This window comes from Dipodomys spectabilis, unplaced genomic scaffold (genome assembly GCF_019054845.1).
Source record: "Dipodomys spectabilis isolate Male_0828 unplaced genomic scaffold, ASM1905484v1 ptg000233l, whole genome shotgun sequence".
Taxonomy (NCBI): domain Eukaryota; kingdom Metazoa; phylum Chordata; class Mammalia; order Rodentia; family Heteromyidae; genus Dipodomys; species Dipodomys spectabilis.
In genome coordinates this window covers 7,105,400-7,122,103 of record NW_024870910.1, presented here as the reverse complement: position 1 = coordinate 7,122,103, position 16,704 = coordinate 7,105,400, and the positions used below count along the sequence as shown (strand labels likewise).

The 16,704-nt window shown below is 46.9% G+C and overlaps 1 protein-coding gene across 1 annotated transcript in view; it reads right to left on the bottom strand.

The window, feature by feature from the left end:
• Fanci (FA complementation group I) overlaps positions 1-15,214 on the bottom strand; it is a 32,715-nt gene extending 17,501 nt beyond the window's left edge. The window contains exons 1-15 of the mRNA XM_042698501.1: positions 15,153-15,214; positions 14,423-14,525; positions 13,753-13,825; positions 11,307-11,437; positions 10,089-10,245; positions 9,948-10,005; positions 8,321-8,362; positions 6,888-7,011; positions 6,399-6,484; positions 5,806-5,932; positions 5,408-5,500; positions 4,118-4,254; positions 3,356-3,536; positions 1,576-1,663; positions 24-154 (exon numbers count right to left, since the gene is read on the bottom strand). Of these exons, the coding sequence (XP_042554435.1) occupies positions 24-154; positions 1,576-1,663; positions 3,356-3,536; positions 4,118-4,254; positions 5,408-5,500; positions 5,806-5,932; positions 6,399-6,484; positions 6,888-7,011; positions 8,321-8,362; positions 9,948-10,005; positions 10,089-10,245; positions 11,307-11,437; positions 13,753-13,825; positions 14,423-14,506 (1,512 nt within the window). The 5' untranslated portion in view covers positions 14,507-14,525; positions 15,153-15,214. The remainder of the gene's footprint in view (positions 1-23; positions 155-1,575; positions 1,664-3,355; positions 3,537-4,117; positions 4,255-5,407; positions 5,501-5,805; positions 5,933-6,398; positions 6,485-6,887; positions 7,012-8,320; positions 8,363-9,947; positions 10,006-10,088; positions 10,246-11,306; positions 11,438-13,752; positions 13,826-14,422; positions 14,526-15,152) is intronic.
• Positions 15,215-16,704: the final 1,490 nt, after the last annotated feature.

The window sequence follows — 16,704 nt, the reverse complement described above, 5'->3', positions numbered from 1 at the left end:
GGAACTCAGGTGAGAAGACTTACCTGCACAGCCTTAAGTAGTCCTTGGACCGTCTGCAGTGGCAGGAAGGACAGATAGTCAAATGTCTCTGTGACTTTAGAAGAACAATTCTGAAGAACTAAGGGTGCATACAGGATGATATCTGAGAGCAAATCTGAAAAATAATCTATAATCAGCTGCTTCACATGGCCATAGACTTTTACACTAAAATAGAGAAAAAGATGGCAAAACCTTTTCCTTTTCTAAAATAACTCATGCATACCACAAAACAAGTTTCTACTGAAATATTTTTTCTAAGTAACCAAGGTCTGTTAGCATATTTGTAATATTTCGAGAATACAAAATTGCCTAAAAGAGAAAAAAGCCATTACACCGTCTAGGCTGTCTTAACATTTCTAAGCTAATTGGGGAGGGTGTGGGGGGCTAGTCCTGAAGCTTCGACTCAGGACCTGGGCGCTGTCCCTGAGCTCTTTTGCTTAAAGCCAAAGCTCTACCACTTGAGCCATAGTTCCACTTACAGTTTTTTGGTGGTTAACTGGAAGTGAGAGCCTCATGAACTTTTTTGCCCTGGTTGGCTTTGAACTATGATCCTCAGATCTCAGGGTTGCTGAACATCTAGAATTACAGGCGTGAACCACTGGCGCCTGGCTCAAAGCTATTTTTTGTAATGCAAGCCTACAGTCCTATTAGAATATATAAAAGCAAAACATGGGCCTCTAAAAATTTTAATGTTTAGTTGAAAGTAAAAAAAATTTTTAGAAGAATTAAAAAGTAACAATATGAAATATCTAAGAAGAAACTGTTCTAGATTTAAGTCTAAGAGCTGACTGAAACTATAAAACTTCTAGTAGAAACACAGGAGAAAATCTCAATGATGTTCGATTGGGCAGTTTTATGTTTGTTTTTTTTTAATATTTGACACAAAAAGTAGGAACTATTAAAAAAAGAAATTGATACATTAAAAACATTTCTAGGAAGTGGAGCTGTGGCTAAAGTGGTAGAACACAAGCCTTGAGCAAAACAGCTCAGGGATGGCACCCAGGCCCTGAGTTCAAGCCCCAGATTGAAAAAAAGCAACCAGGAGGCTCCTAGCCTGAGTGCACACTGCAGATCCTGACTGTGGTGCCATGCCTACAGGTTCAGTCAAATACACAAAGAAATGCACTTCGCAGTTAAGCTAATGGCCATGTCTGTACCCAATACCAAAGACTTCTCCCTTCTCGTCATTCCTACGTGGTACAGGGTAACAACTATTTAGTAACAGGCACCGTAAGCAATTTAAAGATGGTTTAAGGTATGTGGAAGGTTTTATAGGTAAATACCAGCATTTCATAAAGGCCAGGAGCAGCTGCGGGTGTGGCTAACAAAAGGGCGAGGGCATCCTGGACCCATCTCTTCACGGTCCCCACTAAGAACACCCTTGCCCTGCTGGCTACACTGGCTCCCCAAGCGGGACCTCTATGTCTTACTGGCCTCAGAATCAGAGGCTCTACAGGACACATGGCTGCTCCAAACCATCATGGCATTAGAAACAAAGATTCCTAGGACTTCTTCCATCTTCTCAAAGTTCAGTACCTAAGAAATGACTGATGGGAGAGGATGCTCTGGTAATGACTCTGTTGAAAACTTGCTCCAGAATTTCTTGTCTGATTACCTCGTGGACCTGAAGGGAACAGAACAGGTAGCATATCACTGGGGCCCTCCCAGTTTGAAGGGCGTCAGTGCATGTCAGGCAGGATATCAGCTGCACAGGGTGAAAATCAACAGCTGAGTCACAGACGGGTCAGAATACAGTGCAGGTCCCTTGAAACAAAAGTCACAACTCTGCCCTCACTCTGTGCTTCAATGAGCCAATGGCCAAGTAAATGTCAGACTGACACAGATTACATGAAATGCTAGTGACACCAAGATCAGGCATCGAATAAAGAACACTCTGCTGAGGTAATCCGTTACATTCAACATTCACATTTCTGTTAGTACCCAGAACTTCTATTCTAAAATCATTTATAATGAAAGCCATTGACCTCACAGTTCTGGATAAAGTGCCCAATGTATATTAAATCACCTCCAAGAAGCGGAGGTGTGGCTCAAGTGTTAAGAGTGCCAGCCTTCAGCTAAAAACAAGCCAAGGGAAAATGTACACTGGCCCTGAGTTCCAGCACACATAAAAACTACCTTCAAATGACTTTTCTGGCAGACACTACCGGTACACAGATACATTAAACAACTGATCACCAGGACTCAGAGGCAGAGGTGTTTAGCATCATGACCTAGCTTTTTGTTTCCTTTGAAAGGAAATGAACTTTAGAGAAAGCTGTTTCAGAAACCAAGGTTCAAATGGCAACTACAATTTGAAAATAAGCAAAAAATTGTAACCCTCCCAATTTGGGTTCTTAAAAAACAAACAAAAAAAAATCAAACCCATAAGCATAATTCTCAAGTCTGATATCCTACAACCACCACAATTGGATTTCAGGGTGAGAGAGATGTAGCTCAAATAAGATGCTTGCCTAGCAGACTCATTAGCCCTGAGTTCAATCTCCAGCACCACATACACAAAAAATAACAGTTGTGTAAGCAAATTCTATTAAAACAAGCAATTTATTGTTCGGATGGTTCAGCTTTTTACAATTATTTTTCTTCTAGGTCCTGGGTTTTTAACTCTGGGTCTCACATTTGCTCAGCTTCTTTTACTGCTAGAGCTCTACCACTTGAGCCATGCTCCAGCCTGTGAGAGCTAATCATGACTGGACTGAGAAAATACCCACAATAGTAAAGCACACTTTTGAGTCTCTCTGGGAGGATGGCTCTAAGAATGACTGGCATGTGGGACAGCAACTAGGGAAAAGACTGCCCTCGATGGGGGTGGCACCATCCACTAGGCTGGACAGAGGGCTAGATGGACCAAAAGGGAAAGAATGCAGAAGCCCGCTGCACAGGCTGCACACACTGGCGCTCTCGCTCTGCCTCTGGCCTCTGTGAGGTGAGATCCTCACTGTGCTCTACCACCCAGAAAGACTCTGTCCACACTCAGCACTGAACCTCCAAGGCCATAAGCCAAAAGGAATCTTTCCTTCTCAGTAGTTTCTTAGGCATTTGTCACAGTGATGGAAAGCTATCACACACTGATGGAGAAGAAAACCACGGAAAAACCAGCTTATGTTCCAATCCCCAGGACCCGGCCAGGAAAGAGAGCAGCAAGTGAAGTGAGAAGTCTCCAGAAGAGAGAAATATTCCAAACCAGATGTGCAGTGTTTCACCACCACCCAAGCACTGTCATACTACCCTCACATTTCCTTACCCACCATGCTTGCCCAACCACCAGGCCAACGTCCCGCAACAACCAGAATCTCACCTTGAACGTCTCCAGCAGGATACTGGCACCCAGCTCACAGGCATGCTGGCTTGGTGTTTTAGAAAGACTGGAGCTGGTCTCAACAGCTTTTCCATCAACAATCTTCTTTGGGCCATATGAATCCATTAAAATAAAACCAAGTTTTACCAGGCCCTGAGTCACATGATCCCAACTGTGAACACTGTAAGAGACAGAACCTTGCTTAAAGAAGAGGAACTTGTGTGAGGAACTGACCTTACCTCTTCACACCTACAAGAGTAACCCATGCAATAGTTTGTCGCTATCTCCAAGTCATAATGGCAAATCATGTTACACAGATACACCTGATGCTGGTGCCACATGCCTGTAATCTTAGCTACTTGGGGAGGCCTCCCAAGTAAGGAGGATGGTGATGTGAGGCCAGTCTGGGTTTGTTAGACTCATTCATTCTCACCCTAGCTGGGTGTGCCTGTCATCCCAGGAGCAGGCAGCTGGGATTGAGAGACTCAAAGTTCCAAGTCTTTAAGTCCATGAAATCCCACCTTAAAAGAAGAGGCTGAGTGTGGTAGTATATGCCTTTAGTAGCACCTATAACAGGAGGCCAAAAACAGAAAGAAAAAAGTCTCCCAGATGTTTCTGCCCAGGCTGTTTTCGAGCCCAAATCCACTGATCTCAGTCTCTTGTGTAGCTGGGATTACATGTGTGAGTCACTAGTGTTGAGCCCATATTGTGTTTTCAAATGAAGGATCCCTTACATACCCTTGGTCTCCTTTAATAACGCACCTATTCTTTACCACTTCCAAGATCATAGTTGAAATGCAAGTTCTTTGAGGAGCAAGGTTCTGAAGGAATTTTGAACTTTGGAGGAGCTGAAGATCCTTAAAGTTTCTCATGATCAAAGTCTTTAAAAGATCAAACACCTAATGAAAACCAAAGAAACAAGAAAATGAAGGAAAACATGCCTTGTGCTCCAAATCTTGAGCCTGCTGCCATGAGTCGCCACCCACTAGCTGGAGACGACACAAAAAAATCATGACTTTCAGGGGGAATGTAGGAACTGAAAGCAGGCTTTCCTCAGTGAGAAAAGGGCTAACTATTAGCAATACCAGGCATGATGGCTCATGCCTTATAATCCTAGCTCCCTGGAAAAGGCAAGCAGGTGGACCACAAGCCAAGGACAACCTTGGCAATGTAATAAGACTGCCCCTCAGAATTAAAAAGCAAAAAGGAGCCGAGTATGGCTCAAGAGCAGAATGCTTGCCTAGCAGCTGTGAGGCCATGGGCTCAATCTGTAGTATTAGGAGGAAAAGAATCACCAGTAATCTGGAATGCACATGGGGCGGGAGGGATTTACATTTGCATTCTTTCAAATTACCTATGCTCTATAATTTCAATTCAACCTGGAACAATTTCTTAGAAAGCTCCAACACGATAAAACCGCAGCCGAGTCCCAACTGTCCCTCCTGCTGTTCTGGGCCCCAGAGCACGCTCCCAACTTATCCCCTGAGCCTTCTGGCTAATGGCACACAGGAAATGAAGATGTAAACCCAGTTTCTGAAGAAATCATCCAGTGGGCTGAGAACAGTGATCTATGTGTTCTCGGCACCAGAAGGTCAGGATGAGATTGTCTAGAAAGTTGAGGGTGGGGTCTGGTGACGCAGCTCTGGAGGCTGAGGCCCGCTCCAGCTACACGGCAAGACTGCCTAAACCTAACAACATGGCAAAGTCCTGAACCCCAAACAAAACAAACCTCAACAGTTTCTGATACTAGCTTTGTTTTTGGTCCTGAGGCTTGAATGTGGGACCTAGGTGCGGTCTGTCCCTGAGGTTTCTTTTGCTCGAGGCTGTTGCTCTACCACTTGAGCCACAGCTCTGCTTCTGGTTTTTTGGTGGTTAACTAGCAGTAATGTTTCATAAATTTTCCTCCTGCCCAAGCTGGCTTTGAAGCTAGATCCTTGATCTCAGCCTCTCGAGTAGCTTATAGGCATGAGCAGCCAGCGCACGGCAGGTTTTTATGCTCTTTCCCTTTTTCTTACCAACTGTGGAAGGAGCCAAGATGTCAGAGAACATTACCTGTTCCTCAAAGCGCTGTATTCCTGTTACAGAGAGAAGAAGAGCCACACTGAAAGGACACAAGTATTTACTGGGATCTCCTTGCTGTCCTGCCTAGAACAGAGAAACCAAAGGGGAGTTACTGCTTACACATAGCTTACTTCAAAACTGGTCCCAGACTCATCTGACAGAAACCTAAATGTAGAAGCTCAAACTATAAAACTTTTAGCAGAAAATACACCCAAAAAAATCTTTAAGCCTAGGTGTGGGTTTCTTAGTTATAATGACTTATAAAAAAATGAACAGAAGATGTGAACAGACATTTCATCAAAAATATTAGGAGAGCTAATAAATATATGAAAAGACACTCTAACGCTGGACGAGGGTATCTCTAGGTGAGGAACACTGCCAGTCATTACCTTTGCTTGTTTCAGAAGTTCTCTGCCTAGCTCAGAGTCCAACTTGATGGCAAACACAATGTGGAGGATAATGGTGCCTTCCACGTGGCGAAGCTCACCTGACGGCACGGTAACAAGATCCAGCAGCCTGCCCGAGTCAAGGAGAAGCTGCAGTTATACAAGTGGAGGTGTTTGATGACCAACAAATAGACCCAAGCTCAACTTGCACTGATATAAAATAGGAGCTGCCTCACTCTGCTCCTTTTACAACAAAACTCGTTGAAAGAACTCCAATAGCCATTGTTTCTGCTGCTTTTATTCTTTGCTGAGTCCAACCTAAGTCAACCTGGCTTCATCCCTTCCTATTCTAACCTCCCAATGCCGGACTAGTCTTGCAAGGTGATGAATGATCTCAGGCTGCCTAACCATTAGGAGGGAGGGGAGAGGGGGAAAAGGAAAAGAGAGAGGAGGGAGGGGAGAAAGGAAAGGGGAGGGGAAAGCTACAGAAGTTCTATACTGGAGTGAATGAGTGGGTGGAAGGGAAGATGCCAGTAAGTGGCTAAAACACAGTAAGAACCTACAGCCATTTTTGGCAGCCGAGCCCTGACACTCACTCATCACCACTTTGATCCTCACTGTGCTGCTTATCCAGATCGCGGAAGAACGACACGATTCCTTCTAGAACAGTCTTTCTGCTTCCCTGGAGAAAAACCAAAATAGGTAAGCACTCTCAATTAAAGGCAAAACAACAGTGAGACCAGTACTTTTCAACCAAAAGAATTATCAGGAATGGGTTTAATAAGTTACAATGGGGGAGTCACAACATGTAAAATGCTTTCATCATGGTTTGAAATACTCAGTCCTGGACTTGAAGGGGCCTCTAGTTCACCCTTTGTGAGATCAAAGAAAATACGCTATGAGGGAGAACCAGGAGAAGTATAAACAGGTTGACTGTAACAGGTGAACTGCTAACACAAGACCCTATTTGAAATATAACCCATGAGCAAAAAGGGTTACAGGTGTGGGGGAGGGAAGGGACAAAACTGAACGTCTGTAACTAGCCAGTCATCCCACAGAAATAAGGATCAATTTATCATTTGTACCTTCGAGGAGAGAACTAGAAGCTGATAGACCAAAGGTGGTATTTCTTGAAGATTCAACATGGACAGCATCTTCAACACTTTGTCCACCACAAACTCTACCTCTTCCGCAGTCAGAGGGATGTCCCTATGGGGCACAGTCCTAAAGTCCATCCATGGCCCAATGGCCTTGGCTTACGAGATCTGATGCAGGTTTTACAACAGTTAAAATTATATCAAACATTTTTTAGGAAATACAATTTGTGAGTAGGAAATAAAGTAGGTATTGGACTATTTTGTCTGTTCTTTTTCTTGTATGAAAAAAATCTTTAAGAAATCAAAAATCTTCGAACTTTACAACTTTGGTGGGGGGAGGATCAGGGAGGGGGAGGGAGTATGGGGAGGGGAAACAAAGAGGAGGCAACAATGCTTGATAAGAAATGTACTTGTGGGGGGCTGGGAAGGTGGCTCAGTGGTAGAGCGCTTGCCTTGCATGCCTGAGGCCCTGGGCTTGATTCTTCAGCACCACATAAGCAAAAAGAAAAAAGCCGGAAGCGGTGCTGTGGCTCAAGTGGTAGAGCACTAGCCTTGAGCTGAAGAGCTGAGGGATAGCGCCCAGGCCCAGAGTTCAGGCCCATGACCGGACCCAAAAAAAAGAAATTTACTTGTGGGGCTGGGAAGGTGGCTCAGTGGTAGAGCTCTTGCCTTGCATGCATGAGGCCCTGGGTTCGATTCCTCAGCACGACATAAGCAAAAAGAACAAAGCCGGAAGTGGCGCTGTGGCTCAAATGGTAGAGCACTAGCCTTGAGCAAAAAAAAAAAAAAAAATGTACTTGTCTTGCCCATGTAATTGTAACTCCTCTGTACGGTATTCTCACAGTAAAAAAAAAAAATCTTTAAGAAACCACTGGTGGCTCAGGCCTATAATCCTAGTTACTCAAAAGGCTGAGATTGGAGTATTAAGGTTTGAAGCCAGCCCAGGCAGGAAAGTCTGTGAGACTCTCATCACGTTTAAAATTAACCACCCAGGGCTGGGAAGGTGATTCAGTGGTATAGTGCTTGCCTTGCATGCATGAGGTCCTGGGTTCAGATTCCTCAGTACCACATAAGCAGAAAAAGCCAGAAGTAGTGCTATGGCTCAAGTGGTAGAGGGGCTAGCCTTGAGCCGAAGAGCTGAGGGACAGCGTCCAGGCCCAGAGTTCAGGCCTCAAGCCAGAAAAAAAAAATAAAAAATTAACCACCCAAAAGCTGGAAGTAGATAGTTCCCTGACCCTGAGTTCAAGCTCCAGTGCCTTGTGTGTGCGTGTACACATACATATACAAACAATAACCTAAGAAAAATGATCTTGGAAGCGGGAAGGAACTCCCGAAGAGAAAAGATGTCTAAGTGCACTGTTTCAGTGTCTAGAAGGAAGGTTCCCAAAACAAGCTGGAAGAGAAACGAGAACAAGGCTTACTTGAACATTGAGGTGAGCTGGATTACATACTGTTGATCCCATCTGGTTAAAGACAAGTAGGAGAAAATGGGTTTATTTCATTTTAATTTGTTTATGGGCAAGTTCATAAACCCAGTAAGGAGGGGAAAAAAATGAGTAGTTTCAAATTTGGTTTTGCAGAACTAAGCAACAAATAAAACATACACCACTTAAAATAGCAAACAAGATAAAATAAATGCCATTTAAAAATAACAATCAGAGCACAGGTGTTGGTATCTCGGGTCTGTTATCCCAGCTACACAGGAGGCTGAGACCTGAGGATCTCCATTCAAAACCAGCCCAGGCAGGAAAGTCCGTGAGACTCTTTATCTCTAATTAAGCACCAATAAAGCTGGAAGTAAAGCTGTGGATCAAGTGGTAGGGTGCTAGCCTTAAGAAAAAAAAGTTCAGACAGCATCCAGACCCTGAATTAAAGCTCCAATGCTGGGCTTCCAATTCTGGGCCTGGGCACTGTCCCTCAACTCTTCAGCTCAAGGCAAGCACTCTACCACTTAAGTCACAGCGCCACTTCCAGCTTTTTCTGCTTGGTGCTGAGGAGTGGAACCCAGGGCCTCACGCATGCAAGGCAAGCACTCTATCACTGAGCCAACTTCCCAGCCCTCCTTATCAATTTTTAAAATGCAAGTAAGAGACGCTCACAATTACTATTTGTTATTAAATATATCATATCTGTATATTTGTAAGTTTACTTAGACATAAAGACCTCTGTCACAGCACTTTAAAGTCGGTCATGGGGCTTGAACTGAGGGCTTTAGGCAGTTGTCCCTGAGATCTTTCGCTCAAGACTAGCATTCTACCACTTTAAGCTACAGATCCACTTCCAGTTTCCTGGTGGTTTATTGAAATAAGAGTCTCACGTACTTTCCTACCCAGGCTGGCTTTGAACCACAATCCTCTGATCTCATGAGGCTTCCTGAGTAGCTAGAATTACAGGCGTGAGCTACCAGCACTGGCTGTAGTGCTTTTTAAGAGTAAACTGTTAGGGGGCTGGGAAGGTGGCTCAGTGGTAGAGCGCTTGCCTTGCATGCCTGAGGCTCTGGGTTCGATTCCTCAGCACCACATAAGCAAAAAGAAAAAAGCCAGAAGTGGCGCTGTGGCTCAAGTGATAAAGCACTAGCCTTGAGCTGAAGAGCTGAGGGACAGCGCCCAGGCCTAGAGTTTAGGTCCCATGACCGGACCCAAAAAAAAAAAAAAAAAGAGTAAACTGTTAGAACAAAGTATAGTTGGTACATACCTGCAGTCCCAGAACTTGAGAGGCTCAGGTTACAGAGCCAAGACTGTCTCAGAAAGAATGAACAGGAGAGGGGAGCAATAGGAGGAAGGGAGCAGGAAGTGGCAGGAGGACATATGCCTATCCTAAGAACCTTAGGACACCAAACCATGATTAGTGTACTACACTGCTACAGTAAGGTTGTCAAAAGGCTTATAAATGAATGCAGTGAATCATCATTCTTGAAAATTCACTGCAGCATAAATGGGTTTTATAAATAACAAAAAAATGGAATACAAATGTTACAAGTACAAATCCTAGAAATAAATGCTAGTTCTTCTGTCCCGAGAAAGTTGTACCCCAAATGGAGAGACTCACCTGCCAGAACAGAGAGTGTTAATCAACTGCTTCTTACATTCTTCCCCACTCAATTCGCCTGGAAATGCAAACCACACAGAAAATTAAGTCTGCTCACGCTTTTTCATGAGAAAAAGCCACTAAATATGGGAAGAAAATTACCTGTCCCGTGAGTCAGATTTTCCTTTTTGGTAGACAATGCCACCAAAATGATAGGCAACAACTCCAAGGACTTTCCGTTCACTAGACTGCCGTCTTTGATCATGCCAACATACTCATTGGCTAATTCAACCAGTAATGGTCCTGGAAAATGGTGCGCCTAAAAGTTCATGAAATGAAAGAGAATCAGAAGCAGGCACCCGATGTTTAAAAATCATGTTTAGCTGAAATAACAGGATTGATGCTGAGGCTCAGAACTGGCCCTAGGAGGGATGCGTGGGGAACAGGCTGTCCCATTACAGTCATTACCATACATGACTTCAACCTTCTCCATCAGTTCTTCAAGGCTTATACCCATTCTTCTGTTCTTTTTTGTATTTTTTTGGTTAGCCCTAGGGCTTGAACATGGGATGCTGTTCCTGAGCTCTTTTGCTCAAGGCTAGCGCTCTACCACTTTCAGCCATACTTCTACTTCCAGTTTTTGAATGGTTCACTGGAGGTAAATGTCTCATGGGGATTCTTCCTGCCTGGGCTGGCTTCCAACCAAGATCCTTAGATCTCAGCCTTCTCAGTAGCTAGGATTATAGGCCTGAGCCCACTGGTTCCTGGCTTGCTCTTCGGTTCTTTAACAACAGCTGTTATTCATATGTGTAAGTATTTAGGGCTGGGCGCTGGCAGCTCAAGCCTATAATCCAAGCTACACAGGAGGCTGAGATCTGAGGGTTGTGGTTGAAAGCCAGTCCAGGCAGAAAAGTCTGTGAGATTCTTATCTCCAATTAACCACCAGAAAACCAGAAGTGGTGCTGTGGCTAAAAGTGGTAGAGCACTAGTCTTGAGCAGAAAAAAACTTCAGGGACAGTGTCCAGGCCCTGAGCTCAAGACCCATAACCAACAATAAAAAATGTTTGGCACTGGGCTGGGAAGGTGGCTCAGTGGTAGAGTGCTTGCCTTGCATGCATGAGGCCCTGGGTTTGATTCCTCAGCACCACATAAGCAGAAAAATAAAAAGCCGGAAGTGGTGCTGTGGCTCAAGTGGTAGAGCACTAGCCTTGAGGTGAAGAGCTGAGGAACAGCGCCCAGGCCCAGAGTTCAGGCCCACAACCTGACCCAAAAAAACAAACAAACAAAAAATGTTTGGCACTTACTTTTACTTCTCTCAACAAATAATAACCAACCCCCAATCTACCGCAAAACAAATTAAGTTTAGTCTTGCATTATTACCTCCAGCATTAGGGATCCTATGAGCTCAGATGCTACTTGTTTCGGTAAATCTCCTGATTCGACCAACTGGATACAGTAAGTATAAATCTTCCGTCTCCTAAGGGCTCCATCCTCCTCAGAGCAGGGGGAGCCTTGTTTTAAACAGACAGTACAGAACAGAATAAAGAAAAAAGAAGTCTTACGAAGCTGAAGGATAGTCAGAAAAGTCAAACATTTGTAGTTGAATAGAGAAACTGAATTCTTCTCAAGTGGTAGAGTGCTCATCTTGAGTTGAAGAGCTGAGGGACAGCGCCCAGGCCCAGAGTTCAAGACTCACGACAAACAAACAAACTACATAAAGAAACTGAATTCTTAAGGGACTGATTACTGATGCTTAGAGCAACAATATAGAAGGGGCTTTGAAAAAGAGTGTCATTTAGCCAAATAGAAGACCAAAGCATCATCAGGCTCTGCTTGCTCACTTATTTTGGTAATTATACAGCACAGGAGAAAAACCTCATACTATATCTTTTATTTTGGGAGATTGGAATTCAGTGACCCAAAGTAAATGTCTTTAACATACTTTATTTCAAAACACCATCATCCAACTCCCCACGCCCACCCAGTGCTATCCACAGAGCAATAAGGATGCATTTCTCTTTAATAAAAGGTAAAAATTCTGGCAAAGACAACCAAAATCAACTTGTTCAGACCTCTGGAAGTTAGCCACAGACTTCCAACAAGCTGGAGAGTATCTACTGAAGAAAACTGCTGAATCCATTTTAACACATTTATCCTATTTCCATCCCTGGCCTAGTAATCCTGAAAAATGCTAAGGCACTACATATTACACGACAGTACCTAGCATGTTCATAGAATGGAATACTCCAAGACCAATCTTTTCCATCTCATATGGAGTCCACACCCTCCTCACCCAATCTTTAGCCTCCCCCCCACCCCCCCACAGGAAGCGATGTTTTGCTTTTTGTTTTTTTTGCTGGTCGTAGGGTGTGACCTCAGGGACTGGACACTGTCCCTGACTTTTGTTGTTGTTGTTGGTCATGGGGCTAGAACTCTGGGTCTGGGTGCTGTCCCTCAGTTCTCCAGCTCAAGATGAGTGCTCTACCACTTAAGCCACTTCCAGTTTTCTGGTGATTAACTGGAGGTAAAGATCTCACAGACTTTCCTGCCAAGGCTGGCTTTGAAGCATGATCCTCAGATCTCAGCCTCTTGAGTAGCTAGGATTACAAGCATGAGCCACTGGCACCTAGCATCCCTGAACTTTTGTGCTTGAGACTAGCTCTAGTCTAGTGCTCTAACACTTGAGCCACTGCTCCACTTCCAGCTTTATGAGGGCAGTTAATTGGAGATAAGAGAGTGTACCACCAGCACTGTGCTGATGAGCTTATCTTAAAAAAATACATGGAAACATTAGAGACCACCATACACAAACAATCCTGAAAGATGTCATTTTGTACCACAAAGCTATAGGTGACTGTGGACTGGACGTAGGGACAGACAGACAGACAAAAGGACAGGACTGAGAGCCCAGGAATAAACCTTCCTGTTCACACACAAGTGATTTTTCTCTTTTTGTTGGCCGTAGAGCTTGAGCTTAGGGTGCTATCCCTGAGCTCATTTGCTCAAGGCTAGCATTCTACCACTTAAGCCACAGTGCCACTTTTGGTTTTCTGGTGATTAATTAGAGATGAGTCTCACAGACTTTCATGCCTGGGCTGGTTTTGAAGCATGATCCTCAGATCTCAGCCTCCTGAGTAGCTAGGATGACAGGGTGTGAACCACTAGCACCTGGCTAGCTACTGATTTTTCTAAGATGTCAAGTGGGGAAAAGAAAGAAGTTTGTCTATTTTTTTCCATCAGTTATCTGACCAAGTCCAAAACAAGAGATACACTAAGTGGGGCGTGGCAGGACTACTCACTCATAATAAAATTCTAGGACTCAGGGAGGCAGGAAGACTACAAATTTAAGGCCAGCCTGGGCTATATAATAGACCCTGTGTCTGAAAAGAAAACAAAAAGCTAAAGTCACTGACACCCTGAGAACACAGGTCTCAATCTTCATGGTCTTCCATGAGATCTCTGCATATAAGGCACTCACAATATTCCACCTCCTTCAATCCCAGAGCTTCCCAGCCCAAAGACAAACAGATGATGTGCTGAACAAGTCTGCTCTCTTCCTCACAGGTTTTAGGGAAAGCATCTCCCTTACAGCCTCCACGACGGGCAAGATCCTCTCAAGGAGCCATGCCAACTCTTTCCAGTAAAATATTCAAAAATCTCAAGAGTTTTTTAAATGTTTAATATTAAATATAAGGCGTCTGCTTCTTCAGTCGGTTTTGTAGAATTCCCCCAAACAAGACCATGTTCCTATGGGACTTCAAATACTAAGAAAAGCAGCACAGATGCCAAAAGCACCCAAACCAACACACCAAAGAAAAACTGTTACCTTTGAAGATGGCTCTCACCAGGGCTCCAGCAGCTTTGCCTGTCACTGCTTGATTCTGAAGGAGATTAGTCAACTGCAATCAGAGAACCAAACACAGTACGGCTTTGCTCACAGTTCCTTTAACTGATCAACCTAAACACTTAAAAGGAGAAAGCAGCAGGGTGCTGGAGGCTCTTGCCTGTAATCCTTAGCTACTTAAGAGGATGAGATCTGAGGATTGAGGTTCAGAGCTAGACCAGACTTTAAAATCTTTGACACTTATCTCTAATTAGCTACCCAAAAACACCAGAAGTGGAGCTGTGGCTCAAGCAGCACCAAAAGATCATGTACAACCTTCTAAGCCCTGACTTCAAGCCCTAGGTCAAAGACAAATATCACAAACACTTTTTTTTTTCTTTTCTGTCAGTCATGGGGCTTGAAGTTAGGGCCTGGGCACGGTCCCTGAGCTCTTTTGCTCAAGCCTAACACTCTACCACTTTGCATCACAGTGCCACTTCATATTTTCTGACAGTTAATTAGAGATAAAGATCTCATAGACTTTCCTACCTGGGGTGGCTTTGAACTGGAGGAGGACTGGAGAGGAGAGGAAGCAGCAGAGACACGCTGGGGCCCTACACGTCCCGGCTTGTCACCATGTTCCTCTTCTGCTTTCAGCAGACTACGTACTCACCTCATCCTCTCTCAGGGTTTTAAGAAACTCCTGCAGTTTATCTGCTGTTTTACTTGTTGCCAGAGATAAAATTTTCTGGTCCATGGTTGCTCATATCAGGAAACTAGAAGAAGAAGAAGAAAAAAAACGTCAGGACTGAATAAAGCTTTCCAAGTAATTACAAGCTTTGCTGTTCCCCTCTTGGCTATCCGAGTACTTCACACTTGATACAGAAAATTCACTGTTCTGACTCCTTACACACAGCCCGGACCAGCCGTAATTAAAGACGAAACCGAACAGGCGCGCGAGGAAGCTGTGGGATTCAGAGATGAGCAGGCTTCCCCTAGGTCAGAAAGAAGGCTGACGGGCAACCGCACAGGAGCTCACGTCCATCCTGCTCCGGACCCCAGGATTCCATGCTTAACCTACTGTGCTGTCCTGGGGTGGCGGGGGGTGGCGGGGGGGGGGGGGGGGGGGGGGGGAGACGGGGCGAGTGCGGGCCGGGGAGGGGTAGGTGCAGGACAGGGGGGACCGGGGTGGGGGGACCGGGGATGGGGGGGACGGGGCGGGGGGCACCCCCGGCCCGAGCGCGGCGGGGTGGGGGGGAGAGAGGCGCGCAGGCCCAGGCCCCCGGCGGAGCACCCCAACCTCTCGGGACGGCGGGAAGGCCACGCCGCGAGGAGGCCCCCCGCCCCACGCCCCGAGTCCTAACAGACCCGCCCGCTCCCGCCCCGCCGGCCCGGCGACGCACCCCCACCGCCAGTCACCACAGCCTGCGCCGCTGCCTCCGCCGCCGCCAGGCTTCAAAACGCGCGCGCTCTCCTCGGAACGCCGCCGCACTTCCGTTACCCGGGGCAACAGGTCCCGCCCCGAGGCTCACTTCCGCCCGCGGGGGCGGGAGGGGCGGGGCCCGGAGGAAGGGGGCGGGGTTCCCGGCGCCGGCGGCGGGAGCGGGAGCCTCGCGAGCCGAAGCGGGCGGGGTCTTTGCCCCGGAAGCGTCTGGAAGGCCCCGGCCGCCTGGGCCTCCCCGGCGTGGGCCGCGGGCCGACCGCCGCCGTGAGCGCTCCGTGGGCGCGCGCGTGTCGACTTTAAGTCCTCTGATCCCGAGGTGCCGCCTCCGGTTAAGGGAGCCCTGTGCAAAGGGCCTGGGGAGAGGCCTCGCCCAGCCAAGAGCTGAGGGACTGCGCCCAGGCCCAGAGTTCGAGCCCCACGGCCGACAACAACATAGAAAAGAAAGTACCAGAAGGTGGGGGAGGGAAGGGAAGGGAGAGGAGAGGAAATGGCGACAAAGAAGGAAATGCAGTTGCTCGAGATCTTCCAATACCTACGGCGAGAGTCTCTGCTAAGTACTGTAGAACGGCTGCCTGCCGCCCGCCAGCCTTGGCAGGCTGCCTGGCCCGGTCCTGTGCTGGAACTCACAGCCCAGTGCTGTCCCTCAGCTTTGGCACTCACCGACGGTGCTGGCCCCTTTGAGCCGCACCCCACACCCCCCCAGGATATAAGAGTCTCATGGACTTCCTTGCCTGGCTTCGAATTGAGATCCTCCGCTCTCAGTCTGATGACTAGCTGGGATGACAGGCATTGCTGCTGGCATGCTGGATTAGGGCCTATCCAGGTGACCCCATTGCAACCTACTTACCTCTGTGAAGGTTACCCTAGAGCTGGGGATGGCAGAGCAGGCACCAAGTGTGTATGGGGTCCTGCTTTAATCCCCAGCAACACGTACACACACACACACACACACACACACAGTGGACAGCTGGGGTCCAGAGCCTGCCCCCACCACCGTACCATTATCATCTAGAAGGCAGGTTGGCCTGCCTGGTCCCCCTGTCCAGCCTTCACCAGCTACATTTCCAACTGACCCCACTTTGCTGAGGGAGGGGGGCAGGGTGGGCGACAGGTCTGGGTTTGCCAGAGCTGTGGTTGCATCTGTGATTCTGTTTATAACTTCCTCCACCCCTCCGCATATCCGGCCCAGGGAATGGGTGCTCAGACACCTCCTGTACCCTCCGCCCGAGACAGCCAGGGCAGGGAAGTAGGTCAGAGCCCAGGTCCCAGCCCACGGACGGCTGGCGGCTGGCGGCTTCCACATGGCTGAGCAGGAGAACACAAAGGAGGGCTTTGATGCATCTTCCCCCTCCCCCCGGCCGCGTCACCACCGCCCCACTCCGGGCCTCCTGGAGCCCAGATTTAATGGGAAACTGTGGGCACAGCGAGAAGTTCCTTGTGACCCACTAATCCTGGCCTTCTGACCAGGCCCTGCCCCCCAGCCCAGGCAGCGCAGAGCTGCACCGGTGCAG